At 37.3% G+C, this 15502-nt stretch overlaps 1 protein-coding gene across 2 annotated transcripts in view; it reads left to right on the forward strand.

Annotated features, from left to right (window-relative positions):
- Positions 1-544: 544 nt before the first annotated feature.
- DMC1 (DNA meiotic recombinase 1) overlaps positions 545-15502 on the forward strand; it is a gene marked incomplete at both ends in the record, with an annotated part of 30234 nt that continues 15276 nt past the window's right edge. Inside the window, 11 exons of one of the 2 annotated variants that reach the window (XM_084255081.1) lie at positions 545-595; positions 1167-1211; positions 2102-2248; positions 4362-4444; positions 7632-7684; positions 9358-9399; positions 10967-11039; positions 13481-13572; positions 13932-14005; positions 14130-14244; positions 14600-14660. In XM_084255081.1, coding sequence (XP_084111207.1) covers positions 545-595; positions 1167-1211; positions 2102-2248; positions 4362-4444; positions 7632-7684; positions 9358-9399; positions 10967-11039; positions 13481-13572; positions 13932-14005; positions 14130-14244; positions 14600-14660 — 836 coding nt within the window. The remainder of the gene's footprint in view (positions 596-1166; positions 1212-2101; positions 2249-4361; positions 4445-7631; positions 7685-9357; positions 9400-10966; positions 11040-13480; positions 13573-13931; positions 14006-14129; positions 14245-14599; positions 14661-15502) is intronic. The other variant, XM_084255082.1, reaches the window with a different exon arrangement.

Here is a 15502-nt window from a genome sequence, read left to right on the forward strand (position 1 = left end):
GCCAGTAAATACTAAAAAAGGAAAAAGATAAATATTACAAGACTGCCTGTTCATAATTTGCAAGAAGGAAAGCAGTCATCATATAAGAGAAAAATAAAATTATTTATTAAGGACAGACTAAGCTCTGGGTGTGAGGAAGGATACAGAAAGAACAATACAAAGTTCTTAGATATGTTAACATAAACATGAAAGGTTTAATAGCAATAGGCAATTCTAAACATTCTACCACAACAGCAATGGTAAAGGTGTCATTAGGCAGCCATGACTGACTATGTAACAAAAGATAAAAAGCAGTTTTGAGGAAAGAAACCCTCCCTACCCCCACAGACACTGGCCAAAAAAAAATACCACATGCCCATCAGAAAAAGATTGGCCAACCCAGTCTTTCTGAACCAAATGTTTCTTATTGTCCTGGTCCTTTGTGACTTTGAAATAGAATCAAGTTTTCTGGGCAAAGGATTTGACACTGTTACTATGTCTGCTATTTCTTAAATATTTCTTATTTTCCTAGAATTGATTATTTTTCTGCTGCTCACCTTTCATTATGAAGGAAGATCAAGTTGTAATGGAAGAGCCAGGTTTCCAAGATGAAGAGGTATGATTAAGATGTTGAAAGATGTAGACATTTCAGTCATTCCACAGAAATGAAGTTCCTTCTCTCTTACTACTATTTTTAGAAACTGCATTAGAAATAAAGCATAGCTCTAGAGAGAGGCAGTCAGTATCACAAATATGTAACAACTTGATCTGCAAGGGGTACTAAGATTAGCTACTTAGCAACTGGCATGAAAGTATTTTAATAACTTAACAACTGGTATGGGGATACTGGCACCTATGCCTCTTGGTACCAAAGGCAGAGGAAGAAGTTCAAGGTCTGGTGGTGAAGAAAGTAGAGAAAACATATTTAAAAACAGGTTAACTGTTTAATTACTTGGGTTGAGATTTTAAAAATGTTGAGAGGCCATAACAAAATACTGGGCTTCCCAGACCTTGCAATACTGATGCTCTCATCAAAAAAAAGTTTTTTGATTGTACTGCAGACTGTCTAGGGAAGTGGAATTTGAGGCATTTCAGAATGACTCATAATGAGTTGATTCTTTAAAAGATGTGAAATAGTTGGATATGAAGAATCAAAATTCCATTTTTTTCTTTTCGATATCTTTTAGGAATCTTTGTTTCAAGACATTGACCTGTTACAAAAACATGGAATTGTAAGTATTTTTTTTTTTTCAATGCTCTGTGAAATTGTCCCATTCAGGGTTTCTCAGCTTTGACCCTACTGAGATTTGCAACTGGGTGATTCTTTGTTGTTGGGGGTTGTCCCTTGCATTTTAGAATGTTTAGCAACCCCCACTTCACGACAGTAGCACCCTTCTAGGTGTGACAACCAACAATTTCTCCAGACATTGTTCAGCATCACCAGGCGGAAAAATTGCTCCCTCCAGATTGGAAACCACTGGTTCATCTGGAGGAGTTGAGAGCTATCTACATCTACTGTCTTTGTCAGTAGAAAATTCAGTTCTATGTCAGGTAATAAGCATAATGTTGCCTGCAGAAATTCAGACTTTGAATAACAAGCTAGCTGAATTTCAACAGCAATCAGCTGATAGTAAAACTTCTCTTTTAAAGCCCTCACATTCAGTCTTTCAGTTGGATTTAGAAAATTGGAGCAATAGAAAATCCTGGTCCTTTAGTGATGTAATTTGCATTCTCCAAGAGCAGAAGAAAAAAAAATTTAAAGAACATATTGGTAGTGAAGTTCTACAGAAGAAAGGAGCTGAACTGAGGGGGTGAATGTGTGATAAAATGGTTGGTTTTTCTAACAACAGACTTTTCTTTTTGAATTCTTGTTACATTGCCTTGGTCTCACTAACATTCTTGGGAAATCAGGGCACAGCCAGAACATTTGGCAGCGTGCTGGGTATGTTCTACTCAGATATTTCCAGAACATTTGGCTACATGGTGGGTGGGTTCCACCTGGCTGCTTGTATAAAATTGGCATCGTGGTGGAAGGAGATGGACACAAAAGTACAAGACATAGTATTGGAGCCTTTCAGGCTGGCATTGCATCAATCTGCTACACTCATTCTTTTATTTACAGAACGTGGCTGACATTAAGAAACTGAAGTCAGTAGGCATCTGCACCATCAAAGGAATACAAATGACGACAAGAAGAGCCCTGTGCAATGTCAAAGGGCTTTCAGAAGCAAAAGTAGATAAGATTAAAGAGGCAGCCAACAAACTTATTGTAAGCAAATCCATTCTTTGTTTTAATTTAGAAGGGCTCATCAGTGTCTCTCTAACCTTTCTCATTCTGAACACTAGAAACTGTTGGGGGAACTCTGAGTTCCTGTAGATCACAATATGTTATTCCCCATATTCATCTTTTATTACTTCAGTTTCAAAGCAATAGCTATTGAGCAGGGTTTAAGAGACCAGGACAGCAGGGAGGTAATGAATTTTGCCAATACTTTTGTCCCTTTACATTGCCCCCCCCCACCTTTTTTTGTTTCTCTACCTTTCCTTCTCATGTTTGTTTTTTTACCGTCCTCCCCCTCTTTTATTGTCTCAAAGATGTTGGTCTCTCTTGGTACAGGCCATTTGATGAGAGACAATTGGGTTAGAAAAAGACTAAGTATTGGATCTACATGTGTGCTGTTGAGGTAGACAGGATCAAGAATATGCTCACTGAAGCAGCTCAGCTAAAGTAAACCATATGCTGTGGACTGTGAGAGGCCCATGCAGCTGAGAGGCTCTGAGTAAAAACATGCCTTTAACTCGAGTTTTGTGTAGAGTTTTTGGGACTACTAGAGGCACCAACTCTGGGAATAGGAATGTGCAGAAAGGTAATCACCAAGTCTCATTTGCAGAAGAGCAAGTGTCTCCATTTCTACAGCTGTTTGCTAGGGGCTCTTTCTAGCAAGTCTTAGAATTTATCTTCACCAACAACCATTTGGTTTCCTTTCCCAGAGGCAATGAGAGTGATGTAAGTGATGGTGTGGTCCTGAACTTGAAAAAGAGCCAATAGAACTGTTCTGAGCCAATTGTAAAGCTCAGTTGCTGTAGCTTCAGAGTAAATTCAGGCAGTATGTCCCACAGGTCAGTTCCACAACTTGCAGGCTATCTGGGAAGCTGCTACTTTGTAATCTTCTTTTCTTTGGAAACTAATTCCCATTTCTGAAGAAAAGAATCCCTCTTCTTCTCAAGCACCTATTTCTACTCCCAGAGTTTATCTAAAGCTGTTTATTCTTAGAGAAAGATTTTTTTTTTATAGAGGCATGTTTATTTATTTATTTATTTGTTTGTTTGTTTGTTTATACATGCACTGGGTACAGTCAGAAGCGCGGGAGAGTGAGAGAATTCACCAGAGCCAGAGTGGGGAGCAGAGCAGGCAGAAGGACCGAGTACACTGCTGAGGGGAGCAGCGGGCGGCAGGAGAGGTCTGCGCGCCATGTGGGACCCTCCTCCGGTGGCCGGGGAGCAGCCGGGGATCGAACCGGCGCCGCAGAGGCTGCGGGCAGCTTTGCAACCCAGCACTCAACCGCTGCGCCACCGGGGAGGCCCGAGAAAGATATTTTTAAGCTAAAGCTGTTTATTCTTAGAGAAAGGTATTGAGAGATGAAGAAAGAAGGAGAGAGAGGACGTTAATTTCCTAGTATAGTGGTTATAAGCGTTTGTGTGCATCAGAGTCACCTGGAGTGGCTAATAAAGAATACACAGGTTCATATTCACTGAGGTAGGAGCGCACCTGCTCCCCACCTTTGTTCTTCAATTCTCCAAAGTTTAAGAAACACTCTCAGAGTATAAAACAACAAAGAGGGAAATATATTGGGTCACATCAGGGCAGTCTCACTACCACATCTGTAGCTCATTATTTAGCAAATAAGTGGTACATCTACCACATGAAAAATATTGTCTGAGGAATAGTGAAAATGAATTTCTGCACCCCTTCCAATTTTTAGGGCTAGGGAAGCGTGACATTGTTGAATGAAATCAACTGAATCGTTTAGTGAAATGCCATTCTGTTTTATGCCATAAATATATCTCATTTAATCTTTATAGTTACCCTTTGAGAGACACTGTTATTCCCATTTAACCCAAAAGAGGAAGCTTCACTTCAGCAATTAAACAGTTTATCCCACATGATGAAACTAATAAATGTGACAGACATGTTTTGAACCTTGGTAGGTGGCTCTAGAGCCTGTGTCCTAAGCCATGACTTTGTGCTACCTTCAAAAACAAATGACTGTAATGTATATGTAGTACTTGATATATACCTTGAGGATCAAGTATATACTTTGGGCAGCATTTGAAAACTGTCATCTTATACCCTTTCTGAACCTCTCCTTTTATCTCTACAGGAACCAGGATTCTTGACTGCATTTGAGTATAGTGAGAAGAGGAAGATGGTTTTCCATATCACTACTGGGAGCCAGGAATTTGAGTGTGTATCTCATATTTTTTATAACCTCTTTGCTATTCCTAGAACATGCCAAATACACTCTGCCTCAGGGTCTTTGCACTTAGCATCCACTCTGCCTGGAACATACTTTCCTCATGAAGCTAAAATGTCCACTTCTTAAGAGGCCTTCTCTGATTGCTTCTCTTGAAAATTTGAACTCCCTACCTTCATCCTCTGCATTCCTTTTTCTCTTTCTGGATCTAATTAAAAAAAAAGATTTGTTTTATTTATTTATGTATACAAGAAGTGGGGTGTAGGTCAGAGGTGTCAGGGGGAGGGGTGGTGAGAGGCTTCACCAGAGGCAGAGTGGGGAGCAGAACAGAAGGACTGACTGAAATACACTGCTGAGGGGAGCAGCAGATGAGTAAGGAGAGGTCTGCTGTGCCATGTGGGTCAGCTCCCTTGCCAGGGATAGCATCAAACTTGTGCTGTAGTGGCTGTGGATAGCTTCACAGTGCTGAGACTTAACCCCTTGCGCCACCAGGGAGGCCCTGGATGTAATTTTTTTTAATCCAAAATATGTGAACTACCATATAGTCTACTTATTTATGTTCATTGTCTGTTTTTTCATTAGACTATAAGCACCATGAAGGTAAAGGATTTCTGTCTTTTATTCACTACTTTACCCGAAGTACATAGAACCTTCTCTAGCATAGTCTAGGTGTTTAGTAAATATTTGTCAAATGATTAATTAAATGAATAAACAATGAAGTAAGTTGGGGAAATGCAGTCTACTCTACATTCCTCTTAGAGCTACACAGTGCACTAGCCTATTAAAAGGATCTAAAATCCTGCAGTAAAACAAAATACTGATTTAACTTAGCTTTGTCTCAAATTTTAAGTTGCTACTTTTTTCCAAGTAGCAGCTAAGGAAGAGTCTGAGAAATCCTACCCCTAAGCAAATTGGTCAAAATCAGGCTGATCCACCAAACAGCGTGATTCAAATAACAATTGACAGTCAATTGACAGTCTCCAGTTGCTTTACCACTTCATGGTTGAAGAATCACCAGGCTAGAGAATTATCACTGCTGATAACAACGATACCTGTCACAAATCTAGCTTTAAGTCAGAAACACCTGTCAAGGAAATCAAATGTACACTAATTACAATCCTCCAACTTTAGCTAGTTTACTTTAACTTAAAAAATAGGACCTGCTAGCCTTATGGGGAAATCCCCACTTTCCTACTCAGTCATGTTCTTTTTCCACATTACCCCTTATAGGACACTGTAAAATTTGCTATAACCCCACATCCCTTAGGTACAGTGGACCCTGAGGCAATGTACCCCCCCAAACTAAATGGCTTTGCTTTTGTCACTTGACACTGTCATTGTGAGTTTTCTGGTATCCTTGATGTGTTTGGGGCACAAAAAAGATTACTCAGGATCTTAATTTTTAAGATATTAAAAATTAATATTTGATTTATTAAAATGTTATGTATTTTTTCTTTCAGGAGCAAGTCCTTTATAAATCTATCAGATTTTAATGGGGCTTTTGTAATATAGTTAACTAAATTCTCTTAGACATTTTACATTATAATTAATTAGAAATTTAATGTTATATTTCCTTTAGTAACTACCTAAATATTAGATCTTCTAGTTACCTAAGAGTCTTTTGTAAATCTAGTAACATAAAATTACAAGTATAGTGAGTTTAGGCACTCTTAAATATTCAAATACCTCATATAAACTTAGTTATCAATTTAAAAACTTCAGGTCTATATCATTTAATTAATTAGAGGTTAATTTGTTATTATAAAAAAGGTCAAATTCTCTTAAACTTTAAAAGTTCTGAAATGCCAAATACACACAGATATTCCCAAATTTAATATGAAAATAGTAATCTGTGGGTTTGATTTGTGTCTCTATTTTTAACTCTCCCTAGATTTAAAAACACTATTTCTATATTTAATTTTGAATTTTCTTGAGTTTCACAAAGGGAACAATTATGCCATTCCAAATAACTTAGGGGTACCCTGTCAGGTAAATTTTGTGGTTACTTTTTTTCAGCTGATTAAGATTACGTATCAACCAGAAATTTTCTCTGAGATTTTCCAGAGCTGTATAGGCTTTTAGGTGATTTTTGTCAAGATGAGGAAATAAAGCTCTCAAGTAAAGCTCTCTTTCATAGCTGCTAGGCTTATAGGATCTCTAAGTTCATGTTCTCCAAAGGGGTGATCTCTTAGCCCTTGTCCTTTAGATTCAAGTTATGAAGGTCAGTATCTAGATTTTTCTTATCATTGAAGTCCTCACTAAATTTGTAGATAACTTCCTACTATTGCTTCCATATATATTTAAATTGCTCTCTTAAGACATGTAAATGTAGAACTATTTCATTAACTGTCTCTTAAATCTTTATCTGATTTGTGATATGTCCCAAAATTCAGGCTCATAGAAACAACAAAATTTTTTAAAGTACCCCTTCCAAGTCTCAGTAGAGTTAACACAATTAATATTTGCTGCAAGTGAATTTGTTTCAAATGAATGTGTAAAATCTGTTTAAGATAAATGAATGAGATAATGACTTAAGTACAGGTCTTTTCACATCAAGAATATTAAATGCACGATAACACTGAGTTACCGATTAAATGTATGCTGTCAAAATCTGACAGTTAATGTAACTGCTAGCATTACCTATAACATCTTTTAATATTTCCTAGTCTGACATGTTCTTCATAGAATTTGGTTTGTGTGAGATAAGCCAAATCATGGTGATAGTCACTGGATTCTCCAAACATGTATTTGGAGACTGTTTCTTACTATATTTTAAAAATTGAATAATAGCTAGTTGACTTTCAGAAACATAGTTCCAGCACAATATGAATAACCTAGTTAGTAACTAAGACCATTTATTCAAACTCCATTTCAGTTCTAAAGAAAAATGAACCATAAAGCCTATTTAGTCCATTCCCATTGGTAACCAGAAGTAAGAACAGCAGGGCTTATACATTGTTTTGTTGATCCACCTGCCCATACAGAGTAGAACCAGTGATCTAAACAAACAGAGTGCCATTTTGTTCAGCCAGGAATTCCTTTTCATGTTGGATGTATGTATGTATGTATGGATGGATGGATAAATAGGCAGACGTGTTGCTAAGTATATTAGTACTTTCTCTTTTCTTGATGTGTCTATTTCTGTTCCTATTGCTAATGCTTACTTTCTATTTCCAGTAAGTTGCTAGGAGGTGGAATTGAAAGCATGGCAATCACAGAAGCTTTTGGAGGTAAGTAGAACCTTAATTTTTTGTTACATGAAAAAATTATTATGAACATACACACATACTTTGGAACGTAAGAAGAAATCTCAGTTATCATAATACTGAATCATTCTGGGCTGCCATTTCAGCATTAACTGATAGATTTTTTTATTTCAGCATTAACTGATGGATTTTTTAAAAAAGATTTATTTATTTATACATACAAGAACTGGGGTATAGGCCAGAGGTGTGGGGGTGAGAGGATTCGCTAGAGACAGAGTGGGGAACAGCACAGGCAGACTGTAACACACTGCTGAGGGGAGCAGCGGGCAAGTCAGGAGAGGTCTGCTGAGCCATGTGGGTCATCTCCCTGGCTGGGGATCGAACTCGTGCTACAGTGGCTGCAGATAGTTTCATAGGTTGCATAGGTTGCATCTTAACCCCTTGCGCCACCAGGGAGGCCCTAACTGATGGATTTTTTGGGAAAAATTTTTAATGAAGTACGATTGTTTTACATCCTTGTTAATTTTTTGACAGTATAGGATTTCCCCCCATCAGGTGTGTTGACAACAGCCTTCCCACCACAAGAGCACCCATAATCCTCCACCATAGTCTTTCGCACTGCTCTCCTTCCCCTCCTGGATGCCTCAGATTTATGGTCAGTTTTCAAGGGTTGGTTTTAAAGTTTCTCTTTGTCTGACCCTCTGGTTTCTGTGTATTCTATATATAAGTGAAGTGATAACTAGTGGATCTTAGTGGCATTTTTCATCTTTTTATCTCGGGCCTGTAGAATATCATTTTTTCTCACCCCTTCAAAAGGTAGTTGGAAATGAGATTAATTTTTCTAGGAAATGCATATCCCATGAACATAGAGAGTAGGTTTTCTCTTTTCTGATTGTATCCTCTATTTTTCTCCAGAACAATTCATGCAAATAAATAAATAAATCTGGTTTTTATTACTGCTGTTGATGCAAAGTTTCAGTGGCTTTCCTTCTTGTGAGTTTACTGATATTTGTGATCTTATTGCTTGATCTGTGGGCACTCAATGGGCCCAAACTGGTGAGTGGAAAGTTTTCCTACAAAGGGAATTTGCCTTTGTTGGTAACTCAGGCATGTCCCTAATGTGCAACTACTTCTGTTCCCCCTTGATCTTGGTTAGTGGGACAACCCCAGGCTCTCCTTCTGATGGCAGGGACTTAAGTCTTTATTTATGTAACTGTTCTTGAGGAAAACTTGGTTTAATTTAATTTTTATCTCAAGGACAGTTTGTGGGGAAAAAATAAAAACCTTTAAAAGATTCTGCACTATCACCACTGTGGCCTGAGTTCGATCCCTGGCCAGGGAGCTGACCCACATATTGTGCTGCAGACCTCTCCTGTCTTGCCTGCTGTTCCCCTCAGCAGTGTATTTTAGTAAATCCACTTGTTCTGCTCCCCACTCTGTCTCTGGTAAATCCTCTCAACCCTCCTCCACACCTCTGGCCTACACCCCAGTTTTTATATGCAATAAATAAAATTTTTTAAGAAAATAAAAGATTCTGTTTGTTACTAGTATTCATACATGCACAATTCATTCATGATGCAGCAGTGCTTTTGTGTGAGATTTGACAGTTGGAAAAGAAAACCATATCTGCCACCATGTATTATTCTATATGAAAATATCTAAAAATTAACCGTGGGTTTTTTCTTTATATTTTATAGAGTTTCGTACTGGAAAAACCCAGCTCTCTCATACCCTCTGTGGTAAGGATGCATAACAGCAACAGTAATAGCAATAATAATCTAGCAATCACTTACTGATCTGCTTTGTGTACTTTATATAGTTTCATGTAATCTGAACAAATTAGCAAGAAGCTCAGATGTTAGATAAAGTGCCTGTGGTTGTACAACTACCAAACTGGTCTTTAAATATATGGTGCATGAGGTGACATTGTTTATGCTACTCTGGGAACACCTGAATGAAAATAGGAAGTAAGTGGGTAGGTGAGTGTGTTGGTGGGGAGAGGCATTCACAGTCTCAGTTTTTTCCATTCCATGTTTTCTATACCCTACCTATAATAATGCCACAAAATCTACTGAGGTCAGAATACCTTATTTTCCATAGAATAAGGTAGACCCTAAGAAAGACTTACAAACAAATTTTCTAAAGCAAAATAAACAAAAATATGTCCTTTTGTACAAAGATGTTATTCTGCATTTCTTTGATCTCACTTGGTGGAGCTTGGCAAAGTGCTAAGCTGGGCATTCTAGAGTTGAAGCACCTGACTTGAGTCTTTGCTCCACCGTTAGTAATTATGTAACCCTGGGCAAGTTTCTTCAGCTGTCTAATTTTCCCCTATTTCTTATAGGAAGAAAGTGATATTTAAATCCTACTTCTGTTCTTTTTTTTTTTTTAGAGGCATGTTTTTCATTTATTTATTTGTTTGTTTGTTTTGTTTATACATGCACTGGGTACAGTCAGAAGCGCGGGAGGGTGAGAGAATTCACCAGAGCCAGAGCGGGGAGCAGAGCAGGCAGAAGGACCGAAGTACACTGCTGAGGGGAGCAGCGGGCGGCAGGAGAGGTCTGCGCGCCATGTGGGACCCTCCTCTGGTGGCTGGGGAGCAGGCGGGGATCGAACTGGCGCTGCAGAGGCTGGAGGCAGCTTCGCAACCCAGCGCTCAACCGCTGCGCCACCGGGGAGGCCCCCTACTTCTGTTCTTTAAGAGAACTTTCTCCTAATTGTGAGAAATATTGACAATCTGTTGAATTACTACTATATTGGCAGAATATTTATAATTTTCCCACTAGTTAGCAATATAAAAATATAGCATGCTATTTAAAATGCAGGATCATAATTCTTTTTTTTTTTTTTAATTTTATTTTATTTTTTTTTTTTATAGAGGCATGCTTTTTACTTATTTATTTATTTCTTTGTTTGTTTTTTTTGTTTATACATGCACTGGGTACAGTCAGAAGCGCGGGAGGGTGAGAGAATTCACCAGAGCCAGAGCGGGGAGCAGAGCAGGCAGAAGGACCGAAGTACACTGCTGAGGGGAGCAGCGGGCGGCAGGAGAGGTCTGCGCACCATGTGGGACCCTCCTCTGGTGGCCGGGGAGCAGCCGGGGGATCGAACCGGCGCCGCAGACGCTGCGGGCAGCTTCGCAACCCAGCGCTCAACCGCTGCGCCACCGGGGAGGCCCCAGGATCATAATTCTTTACTAGATTGATTGATGAGTTGCAACCCAGCATAAATCCCATGTTAATTTATATATTCATTTATACAAAGTTTATTTACTCCTATTAATATTAATTTTTCTTTGCTTCCTAGTGACAGCTCAACTTCCAGGAGCAGGTGGCTACCCAGGAGGAAAGATTATCTTCATTGATACAGAAAACACTTTGTAACCCTTTAATTTAAACAAGTTGCTGACATAATAGTGTGAGATAGTAATGTCACCATAAAAGACTGTTGGAAATATATCATTTTCATAATCATCTCGTAAGCCAGCAATAATGAAAACAGCCAAAAGGAAAACAATTGCAAGTTGAGTTCTCAAATCACTTTATAGTTAAAAAGGTTTAGCTTCTCCACATGGGTTTGGTGTAAAATCGCTAAGATACACTGTTAGTGACAATCTCTTTGTTAGAGACAGAGACCAGTCTGTTCTAGCCCAATTTTATTGCCTCTAAAACATACTTAGCTGTTAAAATTTGAAAAACATTTGAAATTAGAAAACAGTTATTTAGATATAACTAAAAGATTCTTATTTCCTTTACTCATTATGGTTTCTTGCATCCCCATTTTCTTTTCCCCTTGTTTTGCTGGAGTACCTACTCAAATTCTTTCAGAAAAGTCATGTAGGTGGTAAACTTTGAGCCCTTGCATGTCTGAAAATGCCATTATTTTGCTCTCACTCTTGAATGTAATTTGACCAGTCATAGAGAAATTTGCGTGGTAAATGTCTGTCCTTTTGGGTATTTGCCCCCGTAGCCCTACCTCACATTTTTCCTAAATCATTTAAATCTTTTAAGGCTTTCTTTTCTAATTTTTAATTACCCAACTTTAGAAAACATTTTTCATCTTGATCTATTTTAGAATTTACTATCTAAAATGTTCAAGTAGAAGGAAAACAATCAGAGAACTGTTTGCAGAAGACTTTATTTGGAAATACTGGCCATGAGAAAACTCTCAAAGAGACTTCTAACTCAGGGAAGATATATGGGGCCAGAGCAAAAGGAACTCAGCTGGAGTTTAGCTAGCTTCAGAAATAATTAAGGATAGTTCTTAGAGAGGGAAGACTTGTTCTTTCAGATTAGCAGCCACTATGTGGGAAATTTGGATTTTATCAAGAAAATTCATGATGGAGAAAAGAGGGAGTGGAGATTAACAGCTGGGGAAACTAGGACATGTGAGGTACATGGGAATGTTCTCAATCTTTCAGTGTCTTGCATGCTTTTCTCTCTTATATTTTTCTTTTTATATGTTTATATTTTGCCTGTTTATTTGCTTGCCTGTGACATGGATTGTCTTATAACTCCTTATATCCTGCACAATGCATTGCATTGGTAATAAGTTAATATGGTCATTGATTACCTATAGTAATCAGTTGATAAATATTTGTAGGTTGATTTGAATTTTCCTTCACCTTAAGTGCAGCTTTTATACTCCTAATCACATAGTAACTGTGTTCTGTAAAAAGCTGATGTGGTGAAAAATGTTACTGCCTCTTCCAACTCCTTGCTGCTTTGATATGTCCACCAAAAACATCTACAGGGTATATTCAGTAGCAATGGAAGATACTAGTGGCTGTTACTGAAGCTCTGAAGAAGAAACCTGTATTATGTATTAGGATATATCAATAGGTGGTTGAGGAATCCTAAAGACAACTCAACATTTATTGAACAATTACAGTGTCACAAATAAGATGATAAATGGTCCTTGCTTCATAGTTACTTACAGTATGATCAGAGTTACAGAAATACCATAAACAAAGTGAAACGAGACCCCAGACATAAATTTTATTATACCTCACTTCATCAAAGACTGAAAGTAAATTTATTACTCCTTTTCAGTTTAGGTAGATAGAAATGATTATTATTATCTTCCAGAATACCTTTGCAGGCAGACTGAATTTGCCTTTGTATGAATTTACTAATTTCAGAAAGCTAACTCCTTAATCCAACTCCTGAAGAAGGTGGATTTTAAAATCTAAAGAAGTGCAAAACTCTAGATTGGAGAGTCTAACCCTTGAAGTAACTTTTTGACCCTTGGGTTGATGTAGTCAAATTTATCATTTGGTGGCAACACATGATTAATGGTATATTAAACAGTTTCATATTGAGCAAGCAAGGAGTATGAAGAGAGTTAATTAATTCACTTTGAAGTGACTTGAAATATAATTCAGTGATATTATCTTCCTAGAATAGATCTATTTTTATAGAACTGAGAACAAAAGAGACTCACAATCTTAGTTTCTAGTTTTTCTCTTGTAACTGATTTGCTGCATAATCCTGAGTCATTTGCCTAATCTGTTTGTTAGTGTCCTCATTAGTAAAATGTAATATAGGCCATAACAACTAGCTTCCAAGGTTATTTTAAAGATTAGAAAATTTAGTGTTTAAATTCACATGGCCTCATTCCTATGACTGTCATAACTGCCTAGGGTATTCATAAGTTGAGGGACTTACGACAAATAAAATCTGGTATAGATTTTAAGTGATTCTTAGTGTCCTTTGGATTACCTTTGCGGGTTCGTTGTTTTACCTCTGTTTATTACATAAAATATTATTGTCTGTGGTTGTCTAAATGCTTTATTGGATCCTTAATCTTGGCATACCCCAGCCGTCCAGATCGCCTCCGGGACATTGCTGATCGCTTCAATGTAGACCATGATGCAGTGCTGGACAACGTCCTCTATGCACGTGCATATACTAGTAAGAACCCGAAGCATCTGCTTTAAGGTTGGCAGCACTGAGTGCTACTTACAAAATTTTGATACTACTTTTTTGTTTTATTTTCCTCCAAATTAATATCTAAGGTAAGGCTTAGATATTAAAATATCCTCAAATTATTTCTTATGCTGTGTCTTTAAAATAGAGGGTAACATTATTTTTAGATAATGTAGAATTTGGCATGTATGCTGAGGCAAAATATAAAACATATTTAATGAAATCATAAATAATTAAGAAGGTCCTTCGAAGACTCTCTTTGGCCTGCTTCCCAGAGACGTAGATGATCCTACTCTCTGCCTGGTCCAGCTCTTACAGCATTTTCTCACTGCATTTCCCACCAGGTGAACATCAGATGGAGCTACTTGATTATGTAGCAGCAAAGTTCCATGAAGAAGCTGGCATCTTCAAGCTACTGGTACAAGCTCTTAAATAATGCTCACTCAGTCAACTTAGCATGTTATTTTTCTTTGTTGATTCTGATTCAAATTAACTTCTTCCATTTCCAAATGAAAACTTATTTTTACATTAACCCTGTGCAGATTATTGATTCAATAATGGCACTTTTTCGAGTGGATTTCAGTGGTCGTGGGGAGTTGGCTGAACGGCAGCAAAAATTGGCTCAGATGTTGTCACGACTCCAAAAAATCTCAGAAGGTAATTTTTGTTTTTTTTTAATAAAATGGTGCTATCAGAATAGCATTTGTGACTGTTTGCTGAGTAGGCTTTGCAGAGAAGTTCACAATAATATCAGGAGGTAACACATTTTTTAAAATCAAAATTATCTTCATAGTCATACAAGTCTTATTAAATCAAAAACATTCATTCTAACGCAATAAGATACCTAAATAATAGCAATAATAACTTTAAATTACCAATGAAAAAATAAGAATACAATCTTGTTTATAAAATAAATTCATGGCACATTGTTGCTAAACTCTGATATCTAAACAGTGAGTTTTCTATGTTTACATTACCTTCTCTTACTTTCTTAATTTATTTCTTGATGCAGAATATAATGTGGCTGTGTTTGTGACCAATCAAATGACTGCCGATCCAGGAGCAACAATGACGTAAGTCCCAATTATTTTGCTTTTATATTTTACAAAGGTTAACAGTAAAAGGGTCAGAGTAACATAGAGAAGAGCGCCAGAGCGACCAGTCTTGATGCAGACACAAACCTATCACCACTCACTTGGTTGCACAGTGCTCATTACTTCAAATTTGCAAATATGACTTATTTGTGCTCCAGAATCTCTAGTTCTTTATGGAATAAAGCAATAGTTTAACCATTTTCAGAGAAACTTTGTACTGTAAAATATTAAAAAGATATTAGAGGACAATAAAAACCAGATACTTTAAAAAAAAAAAAAAGAAAAGAAGATCCTAGGGAAATAAAAATCTTGTTTTGGGGAACATTAATAGCGTCCATTGTACTGATAAACTGACAACCTAAAAACAAAAATGCAGACTCTACAGGATAGACATGAGGTATATTATTTATAAGAGGTCCTGTGAGAGAAATTTCCTGCTTGAAGAAGCAGAATTGCAGTCCACACAGGCATATTCAGAATTTCTTGAAGTAATTATGCACATGGCTGATCTATTGATGGCTCTGTTTGAGAGATGCAGTGATTGGAAAGACTAGGAGAGTCGAAGGAGACTGAGGAAAGCAGAAAATTTGAAAAAAGGTTAGTTGCCACCATCAATAGTTTTGAGCATCATATACCTGAATAAGCAGTCAAAATAATCCTGAATCTTCAAAATTTTTTTAAAAGATCTTTCAACATTTTATTGAGAAAAAAATTTTAACTGGAAAGTTAGAAGACTCGTTTAATATATCAGTCAAGTGGGCTCATCAGTTGTTGACATTTTGTCATATTTTCCTCTTGTGTGTATATAAAATCTCACTCTG

Source organism: Talpa europaea (genome assembly GCF_964194135.1).
Source record: "Talpa europaea genome assembly, chromosome: 15".
Lineage (NCBI taxonomy): Eukaryota > Metazoa > Chordata > Mammalia > Eulipotyphla > Talpidae > Talpa > Talpa europaea.